At 53.1% G+C, this 26325-nt stretch overlaps 1 protein-coding gene across 1 annotated transcript; it reads right to left on the bottom strand.

Annotated features, from left to right (window-relative positions):
* Positions 1 to 6766: 6766 nt before the first annotated feature.
* On the bottom strand, positions 6767 to 22010 carry COL9A2 (collagen type IX alpha 2 chain). The gene is made up of 32 exons (XM_055587005.1): positions 21851 to 22010; positions 20476 to 20550; positions 19246 to 19281; positions 19100 to 19162; positions 18003 to 18056; positions 17843 to 17878; positions 17727 to 17750; positions 17344 to 17397; positions 16999 to 17052; positions 16831 to 16878; positions 16546 to 16602; positions 16409 to 16462; positions 16022 to 16075; positions 15590 to 15643; positions 15432 to 15485; positions 15258 to 15311; positions 14043 to 14096; positions 13596 to 13649; positions 13291 to 13344; positions 12283 to 12327; positions 11867 to 11920; positions 11069 to 11122; positions 10753 to 10806; positions 10596 to 10667; positions 10336 to 10371; positions 10125 to 10169; positions 10003 to 10035; positions 9646 to 9792; positions 9320 to 9374; positions 8816 to 9004; positions 7984 to 8061; positions 6767 to 7542 (listed from the first exon to the last, which is right to left on the bottom strand). Exons 1-32 carry the CDS (start codon positions 21920 to 21922, stop codon positions 7343 to 7345), a joined length of 2067 nt encoding a protein of 688 aa, XP_055442980.1. The 5' UTR covers positions 21923 to 22010; the 3' UTR covers positions 6767 to 7342.
* Positions 22011 to 26325: the final 4315 nt, after the last annotated feature.

Below are 26325 nucleotides of genomic sequence, written 5' to 3'. Positions count from 1 at the left end.
GATTGATGTACTCTGTCTTTGATTTGACAAAATCTGTCTGTCATTTGTTACCTAGGATATGCTTATTACCCTAGAGGAGCTGAGTGCTAATAGTGAAGAGTAGAAGGAACAGCCGTAGTGCTGCATGGTGGCAGGACCATTGCTGTACCTCACTCAGAGCCCTCTTTACTGCCTTCCTCCTGCCCCACTCCAGAGCGTTACCAGTTCTGCTGACGTCTCCTCGGAAGCGTCATTCAGGACCATCCTTCTCCATTCCCGTAACTTCTCATTGTCTTGGTATGTTTGGTCTACTCCAGCTGCCTCTTTGGTCTTCCTTTCATGTGGCAGCAATAACTAGCTTTTTAATACGCGATTGTTTTGACCTGGTCCCCTACAGTTTATGGTGGAGAAGGCAATAGCATCCCAGTCCAGTACTCTTGCCTGGAAAATTCCATGGATGGAGGAGCCTGGTAGGCTGCAGTGCATGGGGTCGCACAGAGTCGGACACGACTGAGCAACTTCACTTTCACGTTTCACTTTCATGCATTGGAGAAGGAAATGGCAACCCACTCCAGTGTTCTTGCCTAGAGAACCCCAGGGATGGCGGAGCCTGGTGGGCTGCCGTCTTTGGGGTCGCACAAAGTCGGACACGACTGAAGTGACTTAGCAGCAGCAGCAGCTACAGTTTATGGGAGGCCTAGGGATGGCCAGAGGCTACTACTGGTAGGTTCCTGAGGTATTGGCCAATCAAGGGAGGGAGAAAGGCCAGCCAAGGAGGGAAGGAGGTTGTACTCTGTACCCTAATAGTTGGTGGACAGAATGAAGTAGATCAGTGCCTCAGATAAAATGGCATGGCCTCAGCGGGGTTGATTTCCGAATCTAAGGCAGAGTCCTTGCTGTGTGTATATACTGCCTTTGTCTGACTTGGTCCTCTGCTAAAGTCTGAGAGCTACTAGTAAGTGATAACCTCTGTTTAGGAGAGGAGCTGGGGTCAAGTCAGTGATTTTAATACCAATGATGGTCCCAGCTTGCCCTTTAACCTGTATATCCTTATGGTCACCCCTAATCCTTTGTGTGGTAACTCCCCTCCCTGAGGTCTCCTTCTTCCACTCAGTCTTTGTCATCCATCTTTTGGTTTCTTTTGTGCATATGTACTTCATGTAGTTTTGATTGTTTTGAGAGTTCTACTATCATTTGCAGAAAAATTTTCCCATAGGAGAAAGCTTACCTTGAGGGCCTTAAGTTCTGTCTTAGATGCCATACAAAGAAAAAGTACAGAGAACCCCTTTCCAAAAACTCCTGATTCAGGATCATGATGATGTGAGCAAGTAACTTCTGTGCCAGGCTATGTACAGTCTGGTGGATGAGCAGGAACAATCCACAGTGGGATGGCATAGCCCTGTTCAGATAATATGGATAGGGAGACCTCTGCTCTTCTCTTATTATCCAGGATGGTTTCCAGGGAGGAGGATTTCCCAAACAATTTGAATGGATAGGAAGATACCTCCATGTGTCCTAAAACCCTGTGAAGCCAGGACTGTTCCCACCCAGCGAGGAGGATGAAGCCTGCACCTTCAGGAGAGAGCTCCCCTCTGGCTCTCTGCCTGATGAGTGACAAACAGGGAAGCTCCACTTAGGCTGAGGACCCAGGGCAGGGCTCCAGAATGTAACGCACCACTTACTAGGGAGCCCTTGGTAAGAAGCTGACTGAGCTTTTATGTCTCTCATCTGTTATTTAGTCAGCACATATGGTGCCCCACACGGTACCAAGCTCTGCTGTAGGTGCTGCAGGCTGCGTGAGCAAATAAACCATAGAAAGAGCGCCACCTCGTGGAGTTTACATTCTAGGGTGGAGAAACAGACAATCAAAATAGAAATTCGATAGTAATACATGTCTTAGAGAAAAAGGAAGGCCTGAGGTGTTTGTGGGGTAGGAGGGAAGTTGTGGAAGTTGTAATTTTAAACAGGATGGTAAAAAGGTATCACTGAAGGTAATGTTTGAACAAGGCTCTGGAGGAAGGGAGTGAGTGATCCCTACGGGTGTTTGGGGGAAGAGCATTCCAGGAAGAGTGAACATGAACAGCAAGTGTAAAAGCCTTGATGTGGGAGTGAGCCTGGTGTTTTAGAGACACCATGAGGCCAGAGAGGCTGGGATGGGGTGTTCTAAGGAGATACGGCAGGAGATAGTCTGAGGGGCAGACATGCAGCAGACTTAGAGGGCCTTGTAGGCCACTAGAGGGACTCAGGCTTTGGTAGACTGCAGAGGGGAAGCCATTGGAGGGCTCCAGGCCAGGGAGTGGCATGATCTAAGTGTTAACAGGATTGCTGGCTACTAGGGTGAGGAGCAAAGGTACAAGCTGGGGACTAGTTGGGAAGCTCTTGCAATACTTCCAGCAAAAAAGTAAAAATGGATACTAGGGTAGTAGGGAAGTGATGAGAAGTGGTTGGATTCTGGAATTTTGAAGGCTGAGCCAACAGGATTTGCTGATGGATCAGACCGAGATACAAGAAAGAGTGGAGTAGAGAATGTCTCCAGCATATTTAGCTTAAGTCACAGAGAGAATGGTGTTGCCAGTAACCGAGATGGCAAGCAGGGGGATTTGGAGGGGCAGAGCATCTTAACATTTTCCTCATGTTAAAATTGAGATATCTACAGACATCTATCTAACGGGGATGTTGAGTGAGCAGTCCGATAAATGAATTAAGGGGAGAGATTCAAGCCAGGGAGTTATAGGAGGAATTTAAAGCCACTAAACTGAATGAGACCACAAGAGGAGTGAGAGAAAAAGATGTGTCCCAGTCATGTGGTCCTCTGACTTTCACATGCTGGGGAGATGAGAGACCCAGCAAAGGAATCTGAGTAGGACACGGTGGTGAGCTAGAAGCCAAAGTTTGTTTTAACTTTTTTAAAACAACTTTTTATTCCCATAAAAAGGAGCAAAAGTAGCTTTAAGGAGACATGGGATTGAGAGAGACTCATTTTTTAACATGACAAATGGGGATAATACCTGGTTTTTGGAGCTATCTTAAGGGTTGAACGAGATCACGTTTGCAGGATGTTTAACACAACAGATAATAAGAGCTCGATAACTGATTAATAACAATGATAATGATATTAATAATTCATCATAATTGTTATGGTGTAAATAAGCACAAAAACAGAAGTGCCTAACGCAGCTGGCAGTTGGGGTGAGGAGAGGGTTACTAGCGGACATGATTAAGTTTTCAAAGAGAAAGAATCAGTTAGACAAGGGCAAGGGGGTACAAAACTATGAGAACATGGGGTACTTGGGGGACTATGAGATGTTAGAGTGAGAAGTGAGGCTGGAGAGGAAGAGGGCCACGTGTAAAGGCCTGTGTGCCATAATAAAGCAAATGGATATTATCCTGAATAATACAATCAGGCATTTAGCTGATATGTATTAAATCCCTGCTAAATGCCATACATTGTTGTAGGCTCTGAGGGTACAGCAGGGAACAGGACAAGATCCCCTGCTTCGTGGAGCTTATATTCTTGTTGAAGAGACAAAGAACAGCACTCAAAGAATAAATGAATAAATATTTGCTAAACAAATGAGTGAAAAGGTGGTCAACAGGTTGGAGATGAATTTGCAAGACAAGGTGAAGGCAGATAGAGTTACAAATGATGCAGGTTTCACAGTCCTGGGTACTAGGTGGATGGTAGAACTAGATACTAAGATAAGGGACCCTGAGGAGCAGGTTAGGGGCAGGGGGCAACCAGTTTTGGATGAATTGAGTTTGAGGTGCTTAGTAGAAAGGTATTCAAAGGGGCAGAGGACACATTTCTCCTCATCCTCTATAATTGGTTATAACCTCATGAACAGCATGAGAGTGGCAGCTCCAAAATCACTGCAGATGGTGACTGTAGCCATGAAATTAAAAGACGCTTACTCCTTGGAAGGAAAGTTATGACCAACCTAGACAACATATTAAAAAGCAGAGACATTACTTTGCCAACAAAAGTCCGTCTAGTCAAGGCTATGGTTTTTCCTATAGTCATGTATGGATGTGAGAGTTGGACTATAAAGAAAGCTGAGTGTCGAAGAATTGATGCTTTGGAACTGTGGTGCTGGAGAAGTCTCCTAGGATTGCAAGGAGATCCAACCAGTCCATCCTAAAGGAGATCAGTCCTGGGTGTTCATTGGAAGGACTGATGTTGAAGCTGAAACTCCAGTACTTTGGCCACCTGATGTGAAGAGCTGACTCATTTGAAAAGACCCTGATGCTGGGAAAGATTGAGGGCAGGAGGAGAAGGAGATGACAGAGGATGAGATGGTTGGATGGCATCACGGACTCAATGGACATGGGTTTAGGGAGACTCCGGGAATTGGTGATGGACAGGGAGGCCTGGCGTGCTGCGGTTCATGGGGTCGCAAAGAGTCAGACACAACTGAGCGACTTTATCTCTCACGTTACTGCCTGAGCTCCATCTCCTGTCAGATTCGCAGTGGTATTATATTCTCACAGGAGCATGAACCCTTCTGTGAACTGCACATGCGAAGGATCTAGATTGCTCGCTCCTTATGAGAATCATCTCAAAACCATCCCCTCTAATCCCCCCAGTCTGTGGAAAAATTGTCTTCCAAGAAACCAGTCCCTGGTGCCAGAAAGGTTGGGGACTGCTGCTCTGGACCATCTTAAGAAATGCCTCAGCCACACACAAGCTGAGACCAAATCCCTTCCTGGTTTGATGATTGGTGGGGTCCTCTCTGAGCACCCTGAACATAGTTATACATTCACTTAATCACTATTTTATTGAGTACCTGCTATGTGCCAGGCACTGTTTTGTTTTTGTCTTTGAAACTCTTTTATTTTTCTCTTTACACATGATTTTTTCCCTACGTATAGAGTATGTATGCATATATGTATCTTTGGTGAAACATTTAAATTCTACTCAGCACATTTTGATTATATAGTCTTATCAACTATATGGTCACTTATGTTTTACATAAGCTCCCTACCAGGCACTGTTCTATGTGGTGGGGAATGGAGTGGCCTATGAGACCAGAGTTTCTGCCCTTATGTGTTATTTGTTGTATATGTTGAATAGGGACAAGTGCTAAGGAAAAATAGTAAAACCCAAGATGAATATCAATATTGGGGTAGGGATGAGAAGGTCACTTTTGAGTAAAGACCTGACCTGAGATCACGGACTATATTTTGGCAAAGAGCTTTCCAGGTTCAGAGCATAAATAGCATGCATGTGGCACAGCATGTTTGAGGAGCAGCGCAGGGGCTCGAGCAGCTGGAAGGAAACAAATTAGGGTCCAAGCATGGACATGAGATCAGAGAGGCTTGTAGATCACAGTTAAGGATGCGGGTTTTTCCCAAGTGAATCACCCTCCAGAAAGTATCAGAAAGGCTACCTGTCACTAGTCCCTGGGAGTCAGCCCCCTCTTGGCTCCTTCAAATGCCTCTGAGTCATAAGGAATGAAGTGTAACCCTGCTTAAGATCTGTGAATCATGTAATTCAAATCCTCCAGTGGACCTACTCAGAGAAAGTCACAGAAAGGGACAAAAAAGGAGGCCAGGAAACCTCAAGGACTAAGTAGACTGGCTCTTTAAGCCCAAAGTCTCAGGCACCAGGACAAGTAAAGAGCCATGGCTTTGGAAAGGAGAATGCTTCCCCATCAGGTATGATGACCTGGGAGCCAGCTCGGGCTGGTCTTCACTGCCCTCTGCAGCCCTCATCTGCTTTCCCTGCACTGAACGCTCTCTGCATTCCAAGCGTTCCCTCAGCGGCCTACGGCAGCAGCAGGGCCTTCTGAGGGGCTGGGATGCTGTGATTCAGGATTTGCGAAAGCACTGGGGGTGAAGCCAGCTCTGTGGGCCCTAGGGCTACCTAAGAGTAGCCCTCTGTCCCTGGATGGGTAAAGGAGCTGAGAAGTCACCCATGGTGTGTGTGCATATGGAGGCAGGGGAGGCTGTTGAGGGGAGTCCCAGCCTCTGCTGGTCAGGGGAAGAGAAGGCTGCTTAAGTACAAATGGGGACATGCAGCCAAGTTTAGGGTGAGGTGTAGGAGGGCCCAGACTTCATCAGATGCTGGGACCTCAGGCTGGAGTTCTTATGTCTCCTGGAGGGAGCCAGCAGAACTCTTCAATAATGGAGCCAAGGGGTTGGTCACTCGCTGAATTTCAACAGCTCCCACCATCACATGGGTCAGAGGCACCTGCCACACCCTTTTCTGCTCCTTCTGCTTGGAGTAGCCTTGCTGGCCTACACAGTTAATGAGGCTGGGAGCCCCCAGATGGTCACATCCAAGCCAGTCTCCCCTGGATGTCCTCTCAGTGAAAGTGGCATGACTGAATGTCACTTCTGCTCTCATCATCCAGGTTCAGGTCTGTTTCTCACGGACCTGATAACCCCTGGAAGAGCCAGGTCCTCCCATCTTTGGCTGCCAGCTCCTGCCCCAAGACCAGCACACGCTGAGTGCCAGAACTCACAGAGGACCTCCTGTGGGCCGGACTCTGGCGAGACACTGGGTACTCTCTACAGGATAAACGAGGCAACCTGGGTCCTTGCCCAGCTGTACAAAGGCTGGGAAGGGATCTGCCCACAGCGAGATAGCAGGTCACCATCCTGACTCTACCTGCAGTGTTTCCTACAGGTGTTCCTAAAATAGGCCAGGCCACCCTCACAGTTCAGGATGTGCCCAGAGGAAAGCACCCCACCTTCCACCCTCCCCCTTCTAGAACCCCTGACCATCCTGCTCAGGTCGTGGGGGCCCACCCCTAACCTATGAAAAATTAAGCTCAGCATTCACATCTTGGCTTGTACCCAAGTTGAGGGTTTTTATTTACAGAAAGGCCTGGATGGATCTAGGGTTTGGTGGGAAAGGGTGATGCCAGGAAGGGAAGGGAGATGGGTGTTTAAATACTCAGATGGGAGGAAGGCAGGTAGGAAGCAGAGGACTGGCTTAGGGATGGTCCCCTCCTGGCAGTCACCCAGTAAGCCTGGGGGCAAAAACGGGATCAGGAACTAGCAAAGGCCTCAGTCCACTTGCCCCAAGGACAAGATGGCCAGTGGAGGATGATGCAGATTAAGGACACATTTGTTTTGATGACATCCGAGCAGTGCTCCAGGAACGAAGGCCACCCCATCCTCTCTGGACTGTGGACTCTCCAGTGCCATGTGCCCTGTTGGCCTCACCTTTTCATCTGATGCCCTCCCTTCCCTTCCCCCATGTTTTAGAATTTCCTTTTCCTCAGGACTCCTGGATCCCAGTTGGAAGGTCCTGGAAAAGCTAGTTTCCTGGACTGAGGCATGGGGTGCATGTCCACCCAGAGGGGCCCGAGTCCTTTCCCCCCCAGGATGCCCACTGGGCTCTGTCTTGGCCTGATGCTCATGGCCCCTTGATAGATCCAGGCTCTGTGAGGCGTCCAGAGGCATAGGCTGAGGCTCCAAGGCAGGCCGCAGGTTCACAGAAGCCTGGAAGCCCAATGGGGCCTGGCAGGCCAGGTCGACCTGCCTCTCCTGGGGCCCCTGGAGCCCCTCGATCTCCATCTTTGCCGTTGATTGCCTGACCAGGCCGGCCAGGCAGTCCTATGGAAGGGAAAAGGTCAAGACATCAAGGCCTCCTCCTATCTCGGCCTTTGAATTCCTCAGTCTCTCAGGGAAACTGAAGTCAAGGACACCATAGAAAGAAGGGACTCTGCCCCAGACACGGTTCTAAGAGAGTCATGTCTCATGGTGCATTACTCCCAGTGAGTCGGGGGAATAAAGGCCCCTTCCCTTCCCTCCATGAAGCAGATTTTTGTGTAACCCAGGAAGTCCTCAGAATCCCAGCTGTCCAGTTCCCAGCCAGACCTGACCCAGAGGCTCCTGGCTGCTCCAAAGGGATGCAAAAATTGGATGCGTGGAACCGAGTTGGCCTCATGTTGTGAGAGCACGAGGGAGGCCTCCATGGAAGAGATCCAGTTGTCTCAGGTCATTAATCCCAGGACTGAGGGACAGGACTGCTACTGGGCAGGGCCAGGGTCTTACCTGGGATCCCCGGGGGCCCAGGCATCCCGGGGTGCCCACGGCCAACTTCTCCCTGATCACCCTTCTCTCCACGTTTTCCTGCAGAGAAAGAACTGAGCCTTAATTTTTCAGAATAGGAAAAAATTTTTTTCTTCTTTGCTTGCTATTTAATTTCTCTTTCACACACGACAATTATTTCAGACAGTTGGAAATGACTGCAGAACTGATTAAACAAAGGCAAGTCCAAAGGATGGAAGACTATAAAGCTGATAAAGTTCATTACAGGAAAGTGTCTGATAATGTCAACAGTTGGCATTTAGTATATACCAACTCCATGTAAATTGCCTCTAAATGTAATCCTCCTGGCAACTATGAGATTGTTGCTATAAATATCTCCATTTCACAGATGATAAATCTAAGACCCAGGAATATTAATGGGTAACTTGTCCAAGAGCCACAATGAGAAAGTGAGAGAGTCTGGACTCACACCTGCTCTGACTCGAGCTTGCCTTCTTTACTGTTTTGTTCATCTGCCTCCCCACTTCTAGAGACATGGAGGGATGTTTATGGAGTATCACTAAGTCAATTTAAAATTGAAACAACATCCCCTCCCCCCCAAAAAAAAACCCAGGCTATAAATTAGTACATTTGTTTCTATCAATTTGCTACTGAGAATGCAAGCCCAGGAGTTACATGGGAGAGCCATGGGTGAGAACTGTATACCTCATCCTAGGAAGGGGAATGATGAAAGATAGAAAACAGGAGGCTGAGCCATCAGCTGGCATAACTGAGACGCCAGGTGGCTGGTCTTGGCCAAATCGCCATCTCCCGGCCACCATAGAATAGCACTTACCCTTGGGCCCGGTGTTGCCAATCTGACCCACGGCTCCCACGATGCCAGGAACACCCCGAGGGCCAGGGTGCCCATGGGGTCCCTGTTTGCCTGGGTACCCAGGAGGCCCAGGGGGTCCTGGGGGACCCATCATCCCAGTCGCACCCAGGGCCTCCCGCTTGGCACTCACAGCCATTTCTGCCAGTTGCTCTGGAGAGAGGGATGAGACAGAGAAGTCTTTAAGATGGGTGTGGCTCAGAAAAACTGGGAAGGCAGAGCATCCTGGCCTCTGGCCACGAGGTGTGCAGACAGAACAGCCGGGGGTCAACCTCCCCCTTCCTCAGGCTGTTCTGCAGACATCAAAGGTCCTGAGTGGGTGAGGACATAGGTAAGGTCCCCAACCCCTTGGAGGCAGAGCTGGAATGGCCACCCACGGCTCGTGACTCTCCCACAAGGCCACATGGAGAGTCTTCTGAAGGGTGGCGATGCCCTGGAGGTGAGAAGGAGGAGTTGGTGCCCCCTCACCTTGCAGCATCTTCAGCACCACGTCCTCGATGTGCTGGTCACTAGCATCTCGGCCCTGAAAGCAGAGGAGGTCTTTCAGGAAGAAGCCCCTGGCTGCCAGGTCTGACTGCTCTAGTGCTATGACCCCTTCCTGTTCCCATTTTCTCACCCGAGGTATTTTCAGCATCTGACTGAAATCCCTCCAGCACCCACTCCCCTCCTCTCTGATCTCGGGGCTTGGTACCAGCCTCAGGGAAGGAACTCCCAGCCTTTGAGGGGATAAGCAGCAAGCAACCCAAAGAGGCGAGTTCCCTAAGAGACTCCTCCTCCCCTGGAGGCCAACTCACCGCCACGCCCTGCCTCCCGGGCTGTCCGGGCAAGCCTCGGTCTCCAACCAGTCCTCGAGGGCCAGGAGGCCCCGGGTAGCCCTGCACCCCCGGGGCGCCCGCATCTCCGCTGGGGCCGGGGTAGCCAGGTTCTCCGCGGACTCCTTGCTGCGGGGCGGGGCGGGTTGGGTTCCCAGCGGAAATCAGGGGACGAACGCGCAGGGGTGGGGGTTGGGGGTTATGCAGGAGTAGGGGAAGGATGGGGTGGGGGGCAGGGAAACCGGGGGAGTCGCGGTCCTAGTCCCCAGCGGCGCTGAGGCAACGGGGGTAGGGGGGCGGCAGAAGCGGGGAAGGTGGCGTCACAGCTACAGGACTCACCTGTCCCTTGGGTCCTGGCTCGCCTGACTCGCCCTGTAGGCACAAGGAGGTGCTGTCCCGAGGCGGTGGGGTACCCGGGCCCGCCCGCTGCTCCCCTCCTCCACCCCGCGCAGCCCGCTCACCTTCTCCCCTTTCTCTCCTGGGAGGCCAGCCACCCCCCGGTCGCCCTGCAGATTGAGACAGGGTCAGATCGCGGTGGCCCCGCATGGCGTGGGTGCGGGGGTTGCACTGGCCTGTGACACTCCCGCTCCCCCATCCCGATGCGATGCGAGGGATGCCCTGATTGGTGGGGGTGAGGGGGTTTCGGGGGGAAGGCGGGTTCCTTGCACTCACCACTCCACCGCGGGGCCCGGTCTTCCCTGGGGAACCCTGTTGAAATTGGGGAGTCCAGAGCCTGGTGAGCTCCGATCTAGGGCAGGCTGGGCCCACAGGTCCCCCCAATCCAGGCTCCCAGCCACAGCCCCCTCTGAAGCTCCACCTCGCTCCCCAGGGCCCCTGGGGACCGGCAGGGGGTCATTTTTCCAGGTGGATTTGACCCCTCCCTCAGAATCTGAAGGCCTCTTTCCCTTGTATTTTTCAGTCCCAGTTAGTACCTTGTCTCCCTTGATGCCTGGCAAGCCTTGGGGCCCTGGAATTCCGGGAGGACCCTGTTCCCCTTTGGGGCCCTGAGGAGAAAAGAAACCAGAGGAATAAGTCAGCCAAGGTGCCCAGACATACTCCCAGAGCCCATCTCAGCTGCTCTGTACTTACCTGCCGACCTTGAGGGCCTGGCTGCCCCACTGGCCCCCTCTCACCGTGGTCACCCTGAAATGGAAAGTGAAGGTCACACCCCAGCCATCAGCAGGGCAGCCTCTCCCTGCCAGATCCCAGACCCTGCATGGTCAGAGTGCCCTCTATTCCTGCTGTCACCACCATGGAGGTCCTTGGCTCCACTTCACAGACCAGCAAACTGAGGTCCTGGCTGGGAGGCCTCACGATGGAGCCTTGAGAGGACCAAGATCCTGGGTCCAGCAGTGCCAGCTGCTGCAGAGGCCCCCAGGGAGGGACCACTGTGCCAGACACTTACCTTCTGCCCCATGATGCCCTGGGGACCGATTTCTCCTCGAGGCCCTGGCTCTCCCTGGGGGACAGAGAAATCCGGAGGTGAGCAGTAGCCTGGAGGATCCCTCCTTTCCACACCTGACCAACCCCTACCCACTCCTGGGACTCAGCTAATTTGCTTCATCAGGGAAGACTTCCTTCACCTTCTTTCTTTGGGTCCCTGTCCTTTTCCTTCATAAGACCCAATACATTCGGAGTCTTTATTTAATTCAATGTCTTTCTCACAAATCCGTAAGCTCTATGTAAATAGGAGACTGTCTATCTCAGTGTCTAGTGGGTTTCAGATATTTGGTGAATGTTTGTGCAGTGAGTGATGGAGAAGGCAATGGCAACCCACTCCAGTACTCTTGCCTGGAAAATCCCATGGATGGAGAGCGTGGTAGGCTACAGTCCATGGGGTTGCAAAGAGTCGGACACGACTGAGTGACTTCACTTTCTTTCTTTCCTTTCTTTTATGCAATGAGTGAATGACTCTGCCTGCTGGATTGTCAGCCCCAGTCATCTGGAGAGGTCATACCCCAGGACAGAAGCAGCCCCATCCTCTCTGCACCGTACATAGGGAAATGGGGGTGGAGAGAGGGGAGAGCTTTCCTGGGTCAGCGGCAGAGTCCTGACTGGGCCCGAGGGCACTCTGAAGCTAGGGCTCCACCGCAGAGTCTCACTCTGGCCCCACATGCTAAAAGCAGAGTCCTCAGGCCTGGAGGGAGGGATGGGGAGGAAGCAAAGCAAGAAGAGCCCTTGAGTCAGAGGAGGGGGCACTTACCTCCTTCCCGGGGGGACCAGAGACTCCAGGGAAGCCCTGCCGGCCTGGCTCACCCTGTAGGAAAAGAGTTCTAAGGTCAGTCTGTGTAGCCTAGTCAGGCCCTTGGCCTTGGAGAAGCCGGGTGAACCCTAAAGAGACTCTGGAACCAAATGAGTTGAGAAGTGGAGCGGGTTCTTAGGTCCTCTGGATTCCACTAACTTGCAGCCATGCCATCCTGTTCTCTAGCCAGGATGAGAGGTGGGAGGGAGGCAACAGGAGGGAGGTGATTAGCCCCAATGAACCCATGTTCAGGCCCAGTCTCTGAGCCTGAGAAGGCCTGGACCTTGCAGTCTTTAAGCCATGCCCCTGGTCCCTGCCCTCAGGCTCCCTTGCTCAGATGAAGCCAACTCTCTGCCCCCAGGCTGGGGTCACCTTACCTTGTCTCCAGGGCCTCCTTTTGTCCCAGGCATACCAGGCACACCCTGTAGAAGGAAGCTGATGTCAGTTTCTCCCCTGGCAGCAGGGAGCCCTGAGCATCTGCTAATTTGCCTCCCAGATTCCTCTCTTCAGCTTCCTTGTGGGAGCTGAAGAGCAGGAGGCCCAGCCATGAACTTGACTGTGCCTAGCCCCGAATCCCTGGTGAGACAGGAGATAGGGACAGAAGGACCTGCTTTCCAAGGTCTGTGGTCCATGGGGGGAAAAGGAGCACACGTGAGTGCACACAGGAACAGTCTGTACATGGATATGTTAGCAGTCCTCAACTTAAGTATCCCTGGCAGGGAAGGATGGGGGTTCCCAGAAGGTGGGGGACGGAGGTGGGCCTGACTTGTGAGAAGACTCAGAGATGGGAAGAGCATTCCAATAAGAGGGACCAATAAAGGCCTGAAGGTGTGGCGGTAGAAAAGCTAAGGCTCTGTTGAGAAGGCAGAGGGTGAAGAGGGGCAGTGGCTGACGGGTCAGATTATGGTGGTCCTTGGATGCTAAGATGAGCTGTGAGGATGAGGAGTGTAGCTATCCTGGTCATAACTGTTCCCCTGCCACTTCCTGCACCTCAGTGACTCTGCTGAATGACTGGACAGAATGACATTTTCCTGGAGGCAGTGGTGGCGGGGTGGGGAGGTTGGCGAACAGGGAGGGTAGAGCACCATGGAAGGTATTTAGCAGGGAAACGGTCAGATTCCACTTAGCCAACATGGAGGGTTGGTATAATCTAAGAGAAGGCTGGGTCAGCTGTCCAAATGATGAGGCCTAAGCCAGGCCGGAGTTGGTGAGAAGGCCTGAGCTGAGCAGGGACAAGGTCCAGAGCATGAGTCCTGGGTATGTGACTTCCACCTCATCAGCCACTTACACCACTTTGGGGAAGTGGGCCACAGAGTGCCTGGCCTCTCGGTGGAGGAGAAGCAACTTGCCCTGTGGCGGCCCCCACAGCTCCACCCTGTACTCACCGCTAGGCCCTGGTGGCCTGGGTTTCCCGGCCGCCCCGCCTGTCCTGCACTGCCCTGCGAGAGACAGAACCAGAGGCATAAATGAGAGCTCCAGCCGAGGGGTCCATGGCTTCCAGCCGAGGGGTCCATGGCCCCCACCCGAGTGCAGGCAGGGAAACTGAGGCCCCGAAGCAAGAAGGAATGTGTTGGTGACACCCCTGAGGCTCCCAGGCTCCAAGGCCTCCAGGCTCAGTGCGGTGGAGCTCAGAGCCTCAGCTGGGAGGACCCCTGACCCTCACCGTCCCAGGGGCCGTCCCCACTCCTACCTTCACTCCAGGCATGCCTGGGGTCCCGTCCTTGCCATCGATGCCTGGGGGTCCCTGCTCAGCAGGAAAGTTGAAGGGAGAGTCACAATGGGGGGATGCCTGGGGTCAGGGCCCCCATCCACGTCCCTCTGTGGGGGGTAGTGTGCAGGTGGGAAGTGGGCCTGGTCGGCTTGGGAAGCCCCAGCAGCTAATTGGGGGAGCGGAATGGAAGTGGGAAGGGATTTCAGGGGATGGGTGACAGTCCTTCCCTTGTGTGGGTGATGTGTCTCAAGACCCCTCCTATGTCACTACTCTATTTACAGGAGAAAAAAACTGAGGCGCAGAAAGAGGGCATTTCCTGAGGTGACAAAGCCAGCCCATTGGCAACAGAGTTCAGTCTAGAACCCCAGGCTCCTCCTCCTCTGGGGGCTTGGAGACCCGCCTGGACCCTGCCCTCTGTCTACTTACAGTTGCTCCCTTTGGGCCTGTTATTCCCTGGGGTCCTCGAACTCCTTGGCTGCCCTGCAAAGTAGACAGAGAGCAGACCGCCTTCAGGAGGCTGAATCCCAGTCTGGCTATTCAGAGAACTGCTGAGAACAGTGACCTCCGAGTCCCAGGTCCCCTGTGGCACAGGCCATGCTGGGTAGGGGCTGGTGGAGAGGGTCCTAGTTGTGTGACTTTGCCCTGGACCCAGCTGGAGGGAGCAGAAGTGGGCATCAAGCAGGCTGCGCAGGAGCAGCGGCAGGACAGGGGAGGAGCCAGTGTGACCCACCAAGGCCCTGAGTGACACTGATGTGAAGAAACCCAGCAACCAAAGATAACGTGTGGACTTGGTTTGGGTCTTGATTTGAACAAGAACCCTGAAAAGACATTGTTGAAATCATTGTGAAAAATTGAGCACAAGCTGATGATTAGATTCTGTTCAGGAATAACTGGATAATTTTGCTTGTGTGATAGTGATATTGTGGTTATGTGCGGAACCTTATTTTTAAGAGATACATTGAGAAGTGAAATGGGTAATATGACACAATGTTAAGAATTTGCTTGAAAATATCAGAGCAAAGGAAAGAGAGAGAAGGGGATGGATAAAGTGAGTGTGGCAAAAGATTAGTTTGGGGAGAGAGGGACATAAGGGCTCACTATATTATTCTCCCTACTTTTGCATATGTTTACAAAGACTTGCATAAATAATAAAAAAAAACCAACTAACAATAACAATAAAACCCCTAACTTTATTTTCTGCTCAATTTTTCTGTAAACTCAAAATGGCTCAGAAGAAATACTCTTATTAATTTTAAAAAGGAGAGAGTTAAGAGAACTGGGATCTGGACCAAATCTCATTAGCCCCATGACTGATTTGCTGGAATTTCATTGTCTGGCCTGGTGACCGTGGGACTGGATCCTACAGCTTCTCCCTGAGCCTGAAGTTGACCAGCAGTCGGCGGGGCTTGGAGGAAGGAGCTGCTGGGCTAGCTGGGCTACGGGCACAGATGTTCCCCCCTCACATCAGCCACCCACATGCACAGACAGACAGAATAACACATGGGCACGGGTGTCTACATGTGCACACACGCAGACACATGTGTGCACCTCAGTGTATTCACTTGAGCCTTGGGTGGAGCTGAGTCCACCCAGTTCTCCCCCACAGGGCCCTGACTGCAACAGGGGCGACTGAGGACTCACCACATCACCCTTCTCTCCAGCTCGGCCCGGTGGTCCCCGTGGACCTTCCTCACCCTGGTAGGAAGGACAGAGAGAAATCCAAGTTACATGGGCTCAGGGAACTCACATCCTTTGCAGCCCCAGAAGCTGCGTCCAGGGGAGGAAAGTGGGGGCAGGGAGTAGGAGCAGACTCACAGGTGACCCGGCTGCGCCGATGGAGCCCACCATGCCTTTGTACCCCTGAGGGCCCTGGAGAGAGGACAGATTGTGGGTCAGTCCTGGCTGGACCCCAGAGGCTAGAGGGCTGGTCCCGGCAGCTCTTTCTTGCAGGACACCCCCCCAGACCCACTCACCGTCTCTCCTTTGGGTCCTGCCATGCCTGGGTAGCCCCTGACACCCTGGGGACCCTGTCAAGACAGAAGAATGACAGTGATGGAAACTAGAAGGCCCACGTTGTGACACCTTCCCTGAACCCCAGCCCAGTCTTCTCAACGTCTCCCTAAGGCAGGCACAGAGTCCCTGTCACAGATGGTCAGTGAGACTCGGAGATGCTAGGGACTCGCCAGGGTCACTCAAAGGAACAGTGGCAGAACCAGGGCCTCAGCTGAGCCTTTTGGCTGACAGCAACCTTGGTTCCAGTCCCCCAGTGTCTCACAGCCAGCCTCATCCAGAGCCTCACCAGCTGGACACAGGCATCTCTTCCACCAGTTAGAGGCCAGAGCAAGGGAATGACTCCACTAAGGTCTCCTGGGGGGATGAGGTGGGGCGGGGAAAGTGTTCCTTACCGGTGGTCCAGGGATGCCTTGCTCTCCAGAGGCACCCACATCTCCCTTGGGACCCTAAGGGCCAGGAAAGAGAGATCAGATAGGCAGGCAGATCGAGAGACAAATATTCAGACAACCAAAGACAACATCCTCTTCTCAGCAAGAGCAGACAGGAAGGCGTCCTGGAAAGCATAGGGTCCCAGAGATGACAGATAGGGAAGTGGGGGCACAGCAAGGGAAGGGGCTTGCCCATGGACACACTGACTTAGCGCCTTGGCCTCCTGCCTCCCAGCTCAAGGCTTCATCCCTGAAGCCCCACAGGTGAAGGGAAGGGAGAAGGATGCGAGGAGGCTCCAGTAGGGCCCTCTCCAAACACACTCTCCTACGGCCCTCTGCCCTCGCACTCACCGGCTTCCCCTGGCGGCCGGAATCTCCCAGAAGCCCGCGTCTGCCTGGATGCCCCTGTGGGGAAGGAGAGAGCTTAGAGTAACGTCCCGTCCCCGCCTCCCCTGCTCCACCCTACGAGACTTGGGCCAGAAGCTCACCTTCACGCCCTGCAGCCCTGGGGGCCCTTTCACGCCCGCTGGACAGTTGGTTGGACACTGGAAGAGAAATTCCGCAGGGTTCTGTGTCACTGGCCTGCCCCAGGCCAACAGGGCAGTGCTTCCCAAGACCTCTCCTCCGCCCGCACCTGGCTGCACCTCTCTGCCGCAGTCTCTCCCGGTCTCCCAGGGACCCTACCGTCCGAAGGAACCCGTCTCCTTGCCCGCCCCTCTCAAGACGACCCGCCCCTTCCCTGAACTAGCTCCGCCCCAGGCCCCGCCTCTCACCAGGAAATCCGCGCTGCCTTCCAGACCCTGAATGGTTCCAGGGCGGCCCTGAGAAAAGATGTGTGGAGATGGAACCTGACTCGAACCCTCCTCTCCCCAGTCTTGTGCCGAAGACCTTTGTCCTTCCCCAGCCCCACCCTGCCATGTGGGAGGTCTGAGGACACTTACCGGTTTCCCAGGGGGTCCCGGAGGCCCTGATGGTCCCTCTGGTCCAGGATCCCCCTGGAAGCAAGGAAGGGCCAAATCATACCCTTGTCCAGCATTGGCTAGGTCACCTCTGCCCCCTGCTCCAGTTCCCGCTACTGCCCTGTCCATCCTGCCCTCCAGGTCCCCTCCTGAGATCTGGGGAGATCAAAGCCTGATCTGCAGAGGACTCCCCGCCATTGGCTGCCCAAGACCTGGAGGAGATTCCTGGTGGCCAGAAGCAGGCCCAGGAACTCCTGGAGAGGTGCTCAGCTTGCGCTAGAAGGCAGAGGGCAAGACAGAGTGAGCAGAGGAGTGGCTGGGGCTCACCTTGGGGCCGGTGAGTCCAATCTCACCAGGGAGGCCAACAGGTCCAGGTGGTCCCTACGAACAGAGACATCAGTGGCTAGAATGCCTCAGAGGGTTAGCCCAGCCCTGCCACAAAGATAGAAACAGGTGCCCAGAGCTCCTTTCCCCACTTTCACTTTGCAACCAGCCCCAAAGAAGCACACAATTTAGGACAAATTAGGGCTTTAAGGACCAGAGAATTTCAGAGTCAGTGGATAGGCCCAGGGTTCTCTGACAAGTCTGCCCATTTCTGACACCATCACAGTATGCTAGCCCCTCCCCATGCTGGCCAGTCCCCTGGAAGCCCTTCTCTACCCTCCCCCTCTGAAAGTCCCAGGGACCCTGCCCCATCCCTGAGGACTTACAGGAGGTCCGGCGAAGCCAGGGCCCTGAAACAGAAGGAAAGATTAGGTTCATGGCTCCTTTTACAAATCCCCCTACCTACAAAGGGTCCCTTAAAGCCATTGCAGGTTATACTCACCGGCAGGCCAGGGGGACCTGGGAGCCCAGGCTGGCCCTGCAAAAGCAATGGGAGAGGCTCAGAGGCTGGGGTCTCCTGCATCTCTGCTCCTCTCTGCCACAGCCCCTCCTAAACTCTGGTACCTAGATTGCCCATGCTGAACCCCTAACAGGCCACTTGCCTTGACTCCAGGGATCCCTGCAGGACCGGGCTCCCCCTTGGCTCCAGTTAGACCCTGGAGAAGAAAAAGAAGATACATCTGTGAGGGGCAAACCTGCTCCCTGACCAATGGGAGGACAGGGTGGGTCCAGAGGTCTCTCCTGGTTGGGCCCAGGCTGCCTTTCGTCACACTGCATGAAGGCCTAGGGGCATAAAAACCTCACTTTCCTTTCTTCCAGTTCCCACACTAGCCCTTGATGATTATCCTCTTTTGAAAGATAAGAACCCAAGGCCCAACGATTTGTTAGCCCAGACCTCACATCTCCAGTCTAGGAATCTAGAAAACCTAGATAGATATGGGTCTGGATTAGCCATTTTTTTAATGTCTGCCCTTGACAACTTTTTCTGAGCCTTAGTATTCTCATCTGCAAAATGGGTTAATAATCAATGCTTGCTTCTCTGGGTGGTTATGAAAATCGATGTGTAAGGCAATATGCTTTGTAATCTTTACAGGGTGTGGATGAGTTGGAGCGACCCTGTGGCTGCTCACAGCCCTAATGGGCACTTCTTGAGCCAGCAGGCCATTCATGGGGGGCCACTTTTTCCTCCCATCTTTTAGTGACTGACTCAAGTGTCTCCCCAACCAGATGACTTCCCAATAACCCTGTCCAGGAGCCAGTGACCTTGGAGCCTGTCTCCAGGAGCCTGTGACCTTGAGCCCATGAACCCCTGGAACTGCATGATGTCAACCAAATGATGTTCTTCTCTTGAGTAGTGCCTGGGGCTGTAAGGGGGTGGGGTGGGAAAGGGTAAAGGGGAGGAAAGGAGAGGATACAAAAGAGCAGCTCTGCCCAGAGAATTAAATGTAATACTTGGAGGCCAGAAATGTGAGGCTAAATTCTGACTGCTGCTAAGTCCTCTGGATGCCCATCTGCCCTTGATTCAGTGCTCCTGGTGTGGGTGTGAGGTCAGAAGTCACACGAAGGTAAGGGGAACTCACAGCTGTAGAGTCTCCATCCTGCTCTGCACAGCAGATCAGGGAAGATGCCAGAACTTGGTTTTGGAAGTCAGGGGGTGGAGCCCTAGCCTACTCTACCTGACACTCAGGTAGGTACTCACATCTATCCCGGGCTTCCCGTCTGGCCCATCTGTTCCTGCTTTGCCAGGCTCTCCCTTAGGTCCCTTGAAAACAGAGGTGGAGCAAATATTAGCCACAGGCAGGAAAGACCTGGAAGCATCAAAGGCCAAAGGGAAAAAGCACTCACCGGAGGGCCAGCTTTCCCAGGGGGCCCTTTGTCACCCTGCAAGATATAAGTTGTTGAGAAAGCTTACCGTGGCTTGTGCTACCCCAGATGGGCACACACAAGCCTTGGTGGACCTGCCCACATGCTCCTCTCCTTTTCTGTCCTGGGTCCGCTCAAACCTCGTGCTTTTTAGGAAAATAGCTCCCTTTCCTTCAAGAAAACCATAGGTGGATTGAGACCAACTCCATGAAGGCTGGAGAGGGTGATATCAACATGTAAGTGAGTTCTGGACATGCCAGTGTTGGGACGGTGCCAGTCATGAGATCTGTGAATGGGTTGCCTCGGAGAGCAGTGCCTCTTGGATTTGAGCAAGTGTGAGAAGAAACTTTGGGGCTTTTAGGAAAACACGAAGAGAAGGTAAGCGAAGGGGGCAGTGGTAGACTGGGGTCAGGAGAATGAGATGTGGCAGGGGCAGGGGCCAAGGGGGCAGCTTCAATCTGTCCCCAAGGCAGGAAGGACCTCCTTCCCCTGTGACAAAGGATCCTCGATGGAGAAGAGACGTGGCCTGTGGAATCACATTCAGCCCCAGAGAAGCCTCCAGGCATTTCAGGGCCTCTGGCGGCCAGAGAGCCTGGCAGGGGCCCAGCGCCCGTGTTTGGAGGGTGGGGGCACCAAGTTGAATAGAAAGCTGTGGAGATGGGTAAATATGGGGCTGACCTCTTGGGGGAGCATCCAGAATGAGATATTTAACTCTCACCACGGTGGGGAGAGCAGGGAACGAGCCCAGCTGCTTCTAAATCGGGAAGAAAAATGTAAAGGGAAGAGACGGGAGTCTGGCTCCCGCTGGACAGCGGTCTGGCCAAGCCTCCCAAGCTACCCTGAAGAGGCACTCAGACGTGCCAGGGGGCAGCGCGCGGAGTTAAGGCGTCTCCCACCCCCAAACGGGAGGAGGGGGCGAGGGATGAGGAATCGCTGTGAGCTGTGGCAGGTAGACCGAACAGCAGCTCCTTGTCCACCAGCAGCTATAACGGGCTCTGCCGCTCCAGGCTGGTTTGAGGTTTTTGTAGAACAAACGGGCTCCTTGTGGGGCAGGCCGGCGCTGCCTACTGGCAACTGGGGGCACTGCACCTCCAGGCACCGACCTCACCGCCGCCACCCCCTGCCTCCACTCCCAGAGCACACAAAATTCCCCTTTGTCCGCAGCCTCTCGCCCCCCGCCCCCACTCCCCCGGTCCTGGGTTAGAGACTCACGTCGATTCCGTCGGATCCAGGCACTCCCGGTGGCCCTGGGGGCCCCGGAGGCCCCGGCTCTCCTGGCAGACCTCTCTGAAAACACAAAGGGGGCAGCCCTCAGACACTGCAGGGAACTGGGCGTCCAGGGGGCGCACCTCCCCCCTGAGGAGCCATGAACTCCCCTTCACTGAGAACACACTGTGGACCTTTACATATATTATCTTATTGACTGGTTCAGAACTGTGAGCCGAGACTAACGAGCCCCAGTTTGCAGGTGAGGAAACAGGCTCCGAAAGATTCGGGGGTCAGCGCCCACCCTCCATTCGGATTCAGGCTCCGAAAGATCACAGGAGGTAAACTGTGGAGCTAGAATTCCACCCTAGGTTTGCCCAGCTCCTTCCACTGTACCGCGCTGCCCCTGCGCCGTCGTGGGTGGAGAATAGAAGGAGCTGCCGATGACTCAAATAACGGATGGTTAAGGAAGACGGTACCTAGAGATGCTTGATCCTCAATGAACGGTTACTTGGATTATTTTTAGATGGACGACAGATATTGAAGATGGATAGGTACCCCCCTACCTCTCCCCCTGGTGCGGATAAAGCCCGACGGGAAAGTTGGGGAGGTGCAGAAAGATGGGGCCGTTGGGGGTGTCTAGGGAGGGCAAGCCTGTTCTCTCCTCCTTCCGAGAGCATCCGTCTCCCAGCACCGCTCCTCCGTCCTCAGTTGGATGGCGCTCTTAACGCGATCCATCCTAGACCCAGGCAGGGGTCCGACGTTTGCCAGGTGCCGGCGCTCCCATCCCCACCCCCAGACCGAGAAGTGCCAGGTTGGCGCCCCACGGGCGAGCTGCGAACCGCCCAAGGCCCCAGACGGCGCCCCGGCCCGGCCCCTCCGCGCCCGCGTCGCGTGAGGCCCCCCTCTCCCCAGCCGGCCCTCGGAAGTGAAACGCGGGAGCGCTAGCCCGGCGGATAGCGTCAGCCGAGCGGGAGCGGCGTCTGGCTGGAGCCGGCGCCCCCTGGGAGGCGGCGGGGGCGGAGGATCCCGAGCTCCGTGAATGGACACCATTGTCTCCCCCGCCACCTGGGCTCTCCAGGCTGCCAGGACGCGGCGCCAGCTCCTGCTCCACGCCGCCGGGCCCGGGCAGGGCCGAGCATCTCCGGACAGGGTCCCTCTGGCTCCCCGGCTCGTCCACCTCTTTTCACGGTGCCGAGATCTCCACCCCCCACCCCATTTGTGCCCCTACTGAAGGAACGTGAGCGGCTGCCCCTCAGGCGAGGGGGTGTCAATAGAGGGTGGGGGTCAAGCCGAACACTCCACCAGACCCCAGGATCCGGAACCCCGGATCCAGATCCCGCATTCCGGAGCCCGGCGCGGGAGTGGCTGCAGGACTTACGATCTGCGCCAGGGCGAGCCCCAGCACCTGCAGGAGAACCAGGAGGCTACGGGGGTCGGCCGCGGGGGCCATGGCGGACGTCGGGCTCGAGGTGGACTGATGCGGGCACCACGCACGCACCGACGGCTGAAGCTCCTGGAGCGACGGCTCCGGCTGCTCTCGGATCCTGCGGGCCGGGCCTCCTGAATATGCGGCTGGGCGGGGCGCGGGGCCCGCGGGGTCTGTCACCTGAGAGGACCCGGGGAGGGAGGCTGGCGTTCCCGGCCCAGCTCCGCCCCGCTCTGTCCAGCCGCCAGCGCCCACCCTCCATCCTCTCGCCCGGCTTCCCGGAGGCCTCGGCCGGGTGATCAGAAGAGCGGCCAGGGTGCGGAACCGGGACCACGGCTCCGTTCCTCTATGAAGAGGAAGAGGGCCTTCCGAGTTGCCTGTCCAGCCCGATCTCCGGGACCCAGCCCGTTTACCCGACCCTCAGTCTGCCTCCCATCACTTTGCGCCTTGTCCTCAGCCACTTCAGCCTGCGAGCCCGGGCCTGGGTGCCCTGGTCCAGGGCCCAGGCCGAGGACACCGCAGGTTCTGCCGACCTTGTAGCAGGCTTTGCCCAGCTCTCCATCCACCTCGTTCCTCTCCACCTACGATCAATCAGGCCTTGTCCCTATTAAAACATACCGCAGAGGATGAGATGTTTGGATGGCATCATCCACTTGATGGCCTTGAGTCTGGGCAAACTCTGGGAAATAGTGAAGGACAGGGAAGCTGGGTGTGCTGTAGTCCATGGGGTCGGTCAGCAAAGAGCTGGACAAGACTGAGCGACTGAGCAACAACAACAAAGGCCGTTCCTGGGTCAGCCATGCTATGAACACCCCTTCACCTTCTCCCCCTGGCTTCACTGCTCATACTAGCCAAGCTGTCTGCACCCCACTTCTAAACTTCCTCATCTCCCTCTCATCTCTGTTTCCACCCCAGCTGGGAGACCAGTGAGGCTCTTTAGTCCTCCAGTCATGAAGCTGTTGGCACCTGGGTCTGCCTTGGCCATTCTATCCTTGAAGTCTTCACTGCCCAGGTGTCCACCATTCAACCCTCCTCCTCCTCCTTCCGCTTACTCATCCTTCTTAAAAAAAAATTTTTTTTTTTTGTTTGGCTGCTCTGGGTCTTAGTTGCAATACTCCAGATCTTTGATCTTTGCTGGAGCATGTGGAATCTTTAGTTGAATCGTGTGGAATCTAGTTCCCTGAACAGGTATTGAACCAAGGTCCCCTGAATTGGGAGTGCTGAGTCTTAGCCACTGGAACACCAGGCAAATCCCAAGCACTTCTCCTTCTATTGCTTTTTCTTCTCTGCAGCTCCCTTAAGCACCAGGGTCTGTAGGATTGACCATTTCTCTACCTCCAGGTGATCTCCTTCATGTTCACAGAAACAACCCACACCTTATTTACCAGAGTTTCCAAAACCTACTTGTCAAGAGTAGCCTCTCTCCAGTCTCCTGCCTTCTCTTTCATTCACTTAAGCAATGTCAGTTTAGTGCTTTGGTGTCTGACTCTGTCACTAAGTATGACCACAGGCCCTAAAATATGAAGTCTTTGCTGTTGTTGTTGTTTAGTTGCTAAGTTGTGTCTGACTCTTTCGCAGCCCCATAGACTGTAGCCTGCCAGACCCCTCAGTTCATGGGATTCTCTAGGCAAGGATACTGGAGTGGATTGCCATTTCCTTCTCCAGGGGATCTTTCTGACCCAGGGATCGAACTTGCGTCTCCTGCATTAGCAGGTATATTCTTTACCACTGAGCCACTTGGTAAGTCTCAGATTGCTCTTCTTTAAAAGGAGATAATAGTCCCTATCTTATGGGGTTTTGTGAAGATTGAATGAGATGATGCATATGAAGTATTTAACCTAACACACAGCACATAGTAGGTGCTTGCTACATTTCTGCTTTCATTATGATTCATTGAGGACTCTCTGTATCAGTCCTGTTGTGTGGGGAAGACAACCACAAGCAGGTCAGCTAAAATAGTGAAGGAGAGGACTCGCTGGAACCTGGGAAAGTTCAACTCCTTTAGGCATGTTGGCAAAGGGCCCAGGGCTTTGAAAACTGTCCCTGAGTTTTGGAGAAAGGGTTTGAGAGAACTGAATTGCTCTGCCTAACAGAGTGAAGGAGAATTAGGAGTTTGTAGGAAGATGAGAGGAGGAGGAGAGAGAGAGCTGGTGGGCACTGCCTGGGTGTGTGGAATTATATGTAAAGGATTTCTAAGTAACAAGATGTCCAAAATTGTTGGTTTCATGTTGTTCATTTCTTCCTCTCTTTGTGGGATGAACACATAAAAGTCTCTGAGGAGTAAATACTGTTTTTTTCTTGTGTGTGGAAAGATGGAAAGGGGATGAGCTTCATCTTTGAACAGGACACATGAGTGTATTCATTGTCTATTGCAGCATAGCAAACCATCTAAAAACTGAGTGGCTTAAAACAACTATTGCTCAGCTTGGAAATTCAGGAATGGCTCTGTTGGTTGGTTTTTGACTTGAGGTCTGTTATGAGGTTGCAGTCAGATGGTGGCTGGAGTTGAAGTCACCAGAAGGCTTTTTCGCTCACGTGTCTGGTGTCTGTACTGGGAATCCTTCAATAGCTGGGGCTGGAATAAGTGGAATTTCTTGGGTGTCTCTGTCCTTGATCCCTTTGTGGGCTTGCCACAAGGTCTCTCCCACGTGGCAGCTTCAGTGTATCTGAACTTCTTACATAGCAGCTCAGAGATAGTGGGACCAGACTATAGCAGAATTGCCACCCAGGAGCTAGTTTTGGAAGTCACACTGAGTTAACTTCACTGAATTCTTTTGGTCCAGGCAATTACAAAGATTTGCCCAGTTTAAAGGGGAAAGAACAGGGACTCCCACCTCTTGATGGAGTATTGCTGACACATTTCAAGAGCATGGGGGCCCAAGCAAGATCTTAGCCTTTGGGTGAGCACTCCTGGGTATGCTTGCCACCAGCTTTTGTGTCTCAAGAGAGAGCCGCAGCCTCCCCAGTAGACCCTCCAAGACCAGCAGGAAGAAGCAGAGACATGAGGAATGCGCATGCACAAAAGACCACGTGAAGACACAGTGACGAGGCAGCCATTGCAACACGAGAAGGGAGAGGGCTCAAGAGAAACCAGTCCTGCCAGCACCTTGACCTTGAATTACCAACCTCCAGAACTGTGAGAAAATAAACTTCTGTTGTTTAAGCAAAAAAACCAAAACAAGAAAACAAAACAAAAAACAGCATGGGAGATGGAACATATATTGGTGCAGCTATTTTTGGAAAATGCAATCTACCATACTTGGGCTTATAAAATGAACCAATTCAGTGGAAAGTTTAAGCTCCAAGTAGGAGCTGATCAAGAGAAATCTTAGACACAAGTCATGAACCAGAGGTTCCAGCCAATCTCATATAGCTATTAAGGAGCAGGGAATAAATGGAGAGTCATATATTGACATTTCTGGATAGGAAGACAACATTGCAAAGATGTCAGCTTAGTCTATGAATTCCACATAATCCCAATCAAAATTGGAATGCAGTTTTTAAAAAATAATTTTATTTATTTTTGGCCGTGTGGGCTCTTCTCCAGTTGCAGCGAGCTGCAGCTTCTCTTCGTTGTGCTGCAGGGGCATCTCATTGCTATGGCTCCTCCTGTTGCAGAGCACAGGCTCTATAGCGCACAGGCCTCGGTAGCTGCAGCACGGGACTCAGTAGTTGCGGTTTCCAGGCTTAGTTGCTCTGTGGCATGTGGCATCTTCCCAGATCAGTGTTCAAATCCGTGTCTCCTGCACTGGCAGGTGGGTTCTTTACCACTGAATCACCAGGGAAACCCTGGAATGTAGTGTTTATGAAATTTGACAAACTAATTCTAAAGAGATTCTAGCACAGAAGTGGCATGAAAATAGCCAGGAAAAATTTAAAAAGTAAATGAGAAACATCTTTACTACCAGAGATCAAAACATACTATATAGCAAGTAGAGTTTTATCAACCCAAGGATAGAAGAAAGAGAACACACATTCACACTCATCACACACATTTAATCTATGATAAAGACCTATATATTTAGTTTATGATAAATGTTAAATTTAAGGTCATTGAGGAAAGGGTAGATTAGTCAAAAAATTTTGAAGTAATTGGATATATATTCAGGAAAAAAAGTCAGTTTTATAGTAAGGAAAACTTTTCTGAGCAATAGACAAAACCATGAAAAGATGTTTAAATTTGACTTCATAACACTTTTAAAATGTCTTTATATTAAACATGTTTCAGTTCAGTTCAGTCGCTCAGTTGTGTCCAACTCTTTGTGACCCCATGAATCCCAGCATGCCAGGCCTCCCTGTCCATCACCAACTCCCGGAGTTCACCCAGACTCACATCCATTGAGTCGGTGATGCCATCCAGCCATCTCATCCTCTGTCGTCCCCTTCTCCTCCTGCCCTCAATCTTTCCCAGCATCAGAGTCTTTTCC

Source organism: Bubalus kerabau, chromosome 6 (assembly GCF_029407905.1).
Source record: "Bubalus kerabau isolate K-KA32 ecotype Philippines breed swamp buffalo chromosome 6, PCC_UOA_SB_1v2, whole genome shotgun sequence".
Classification (NCBI taxonomy): domain Eukaryota; kingdom Metazoa; phylum Chordata; class Mammalia; order Artiodactyla; family Bovidae; genus Bubalus; species Bubalus kerabau.
This window is presented reverse-complemented; position numbering and strand designations above follow the sequence as displayed.

Excerpts from the sequence above, each read along its gene's own strand:
- COL9A2 (XM_055587005.1), bottom strand. The coding sequence starts at position 21,922 with ATGGCCCCCGCGGCCGACCCCCGTAGCCTCCTGGTTCTCCTGCAGGTG. Across the intron at positions 19,282-20,475 it reads CTGGATCCGACGGAATCGAC|GGTGACAAAGGGCCCCCTGG; the intron begins GTGAGTCTCTAA and ends TATATCTTGCAG. Across the intron at positions 11,123-11,866 it reads CTGGTCCCCCCGGGAAGGAG|GGAGAGCCAGGGCCTCGAGG; the intron begins GTAAGTGCCCCC and ends TCTGTCCCCCAG.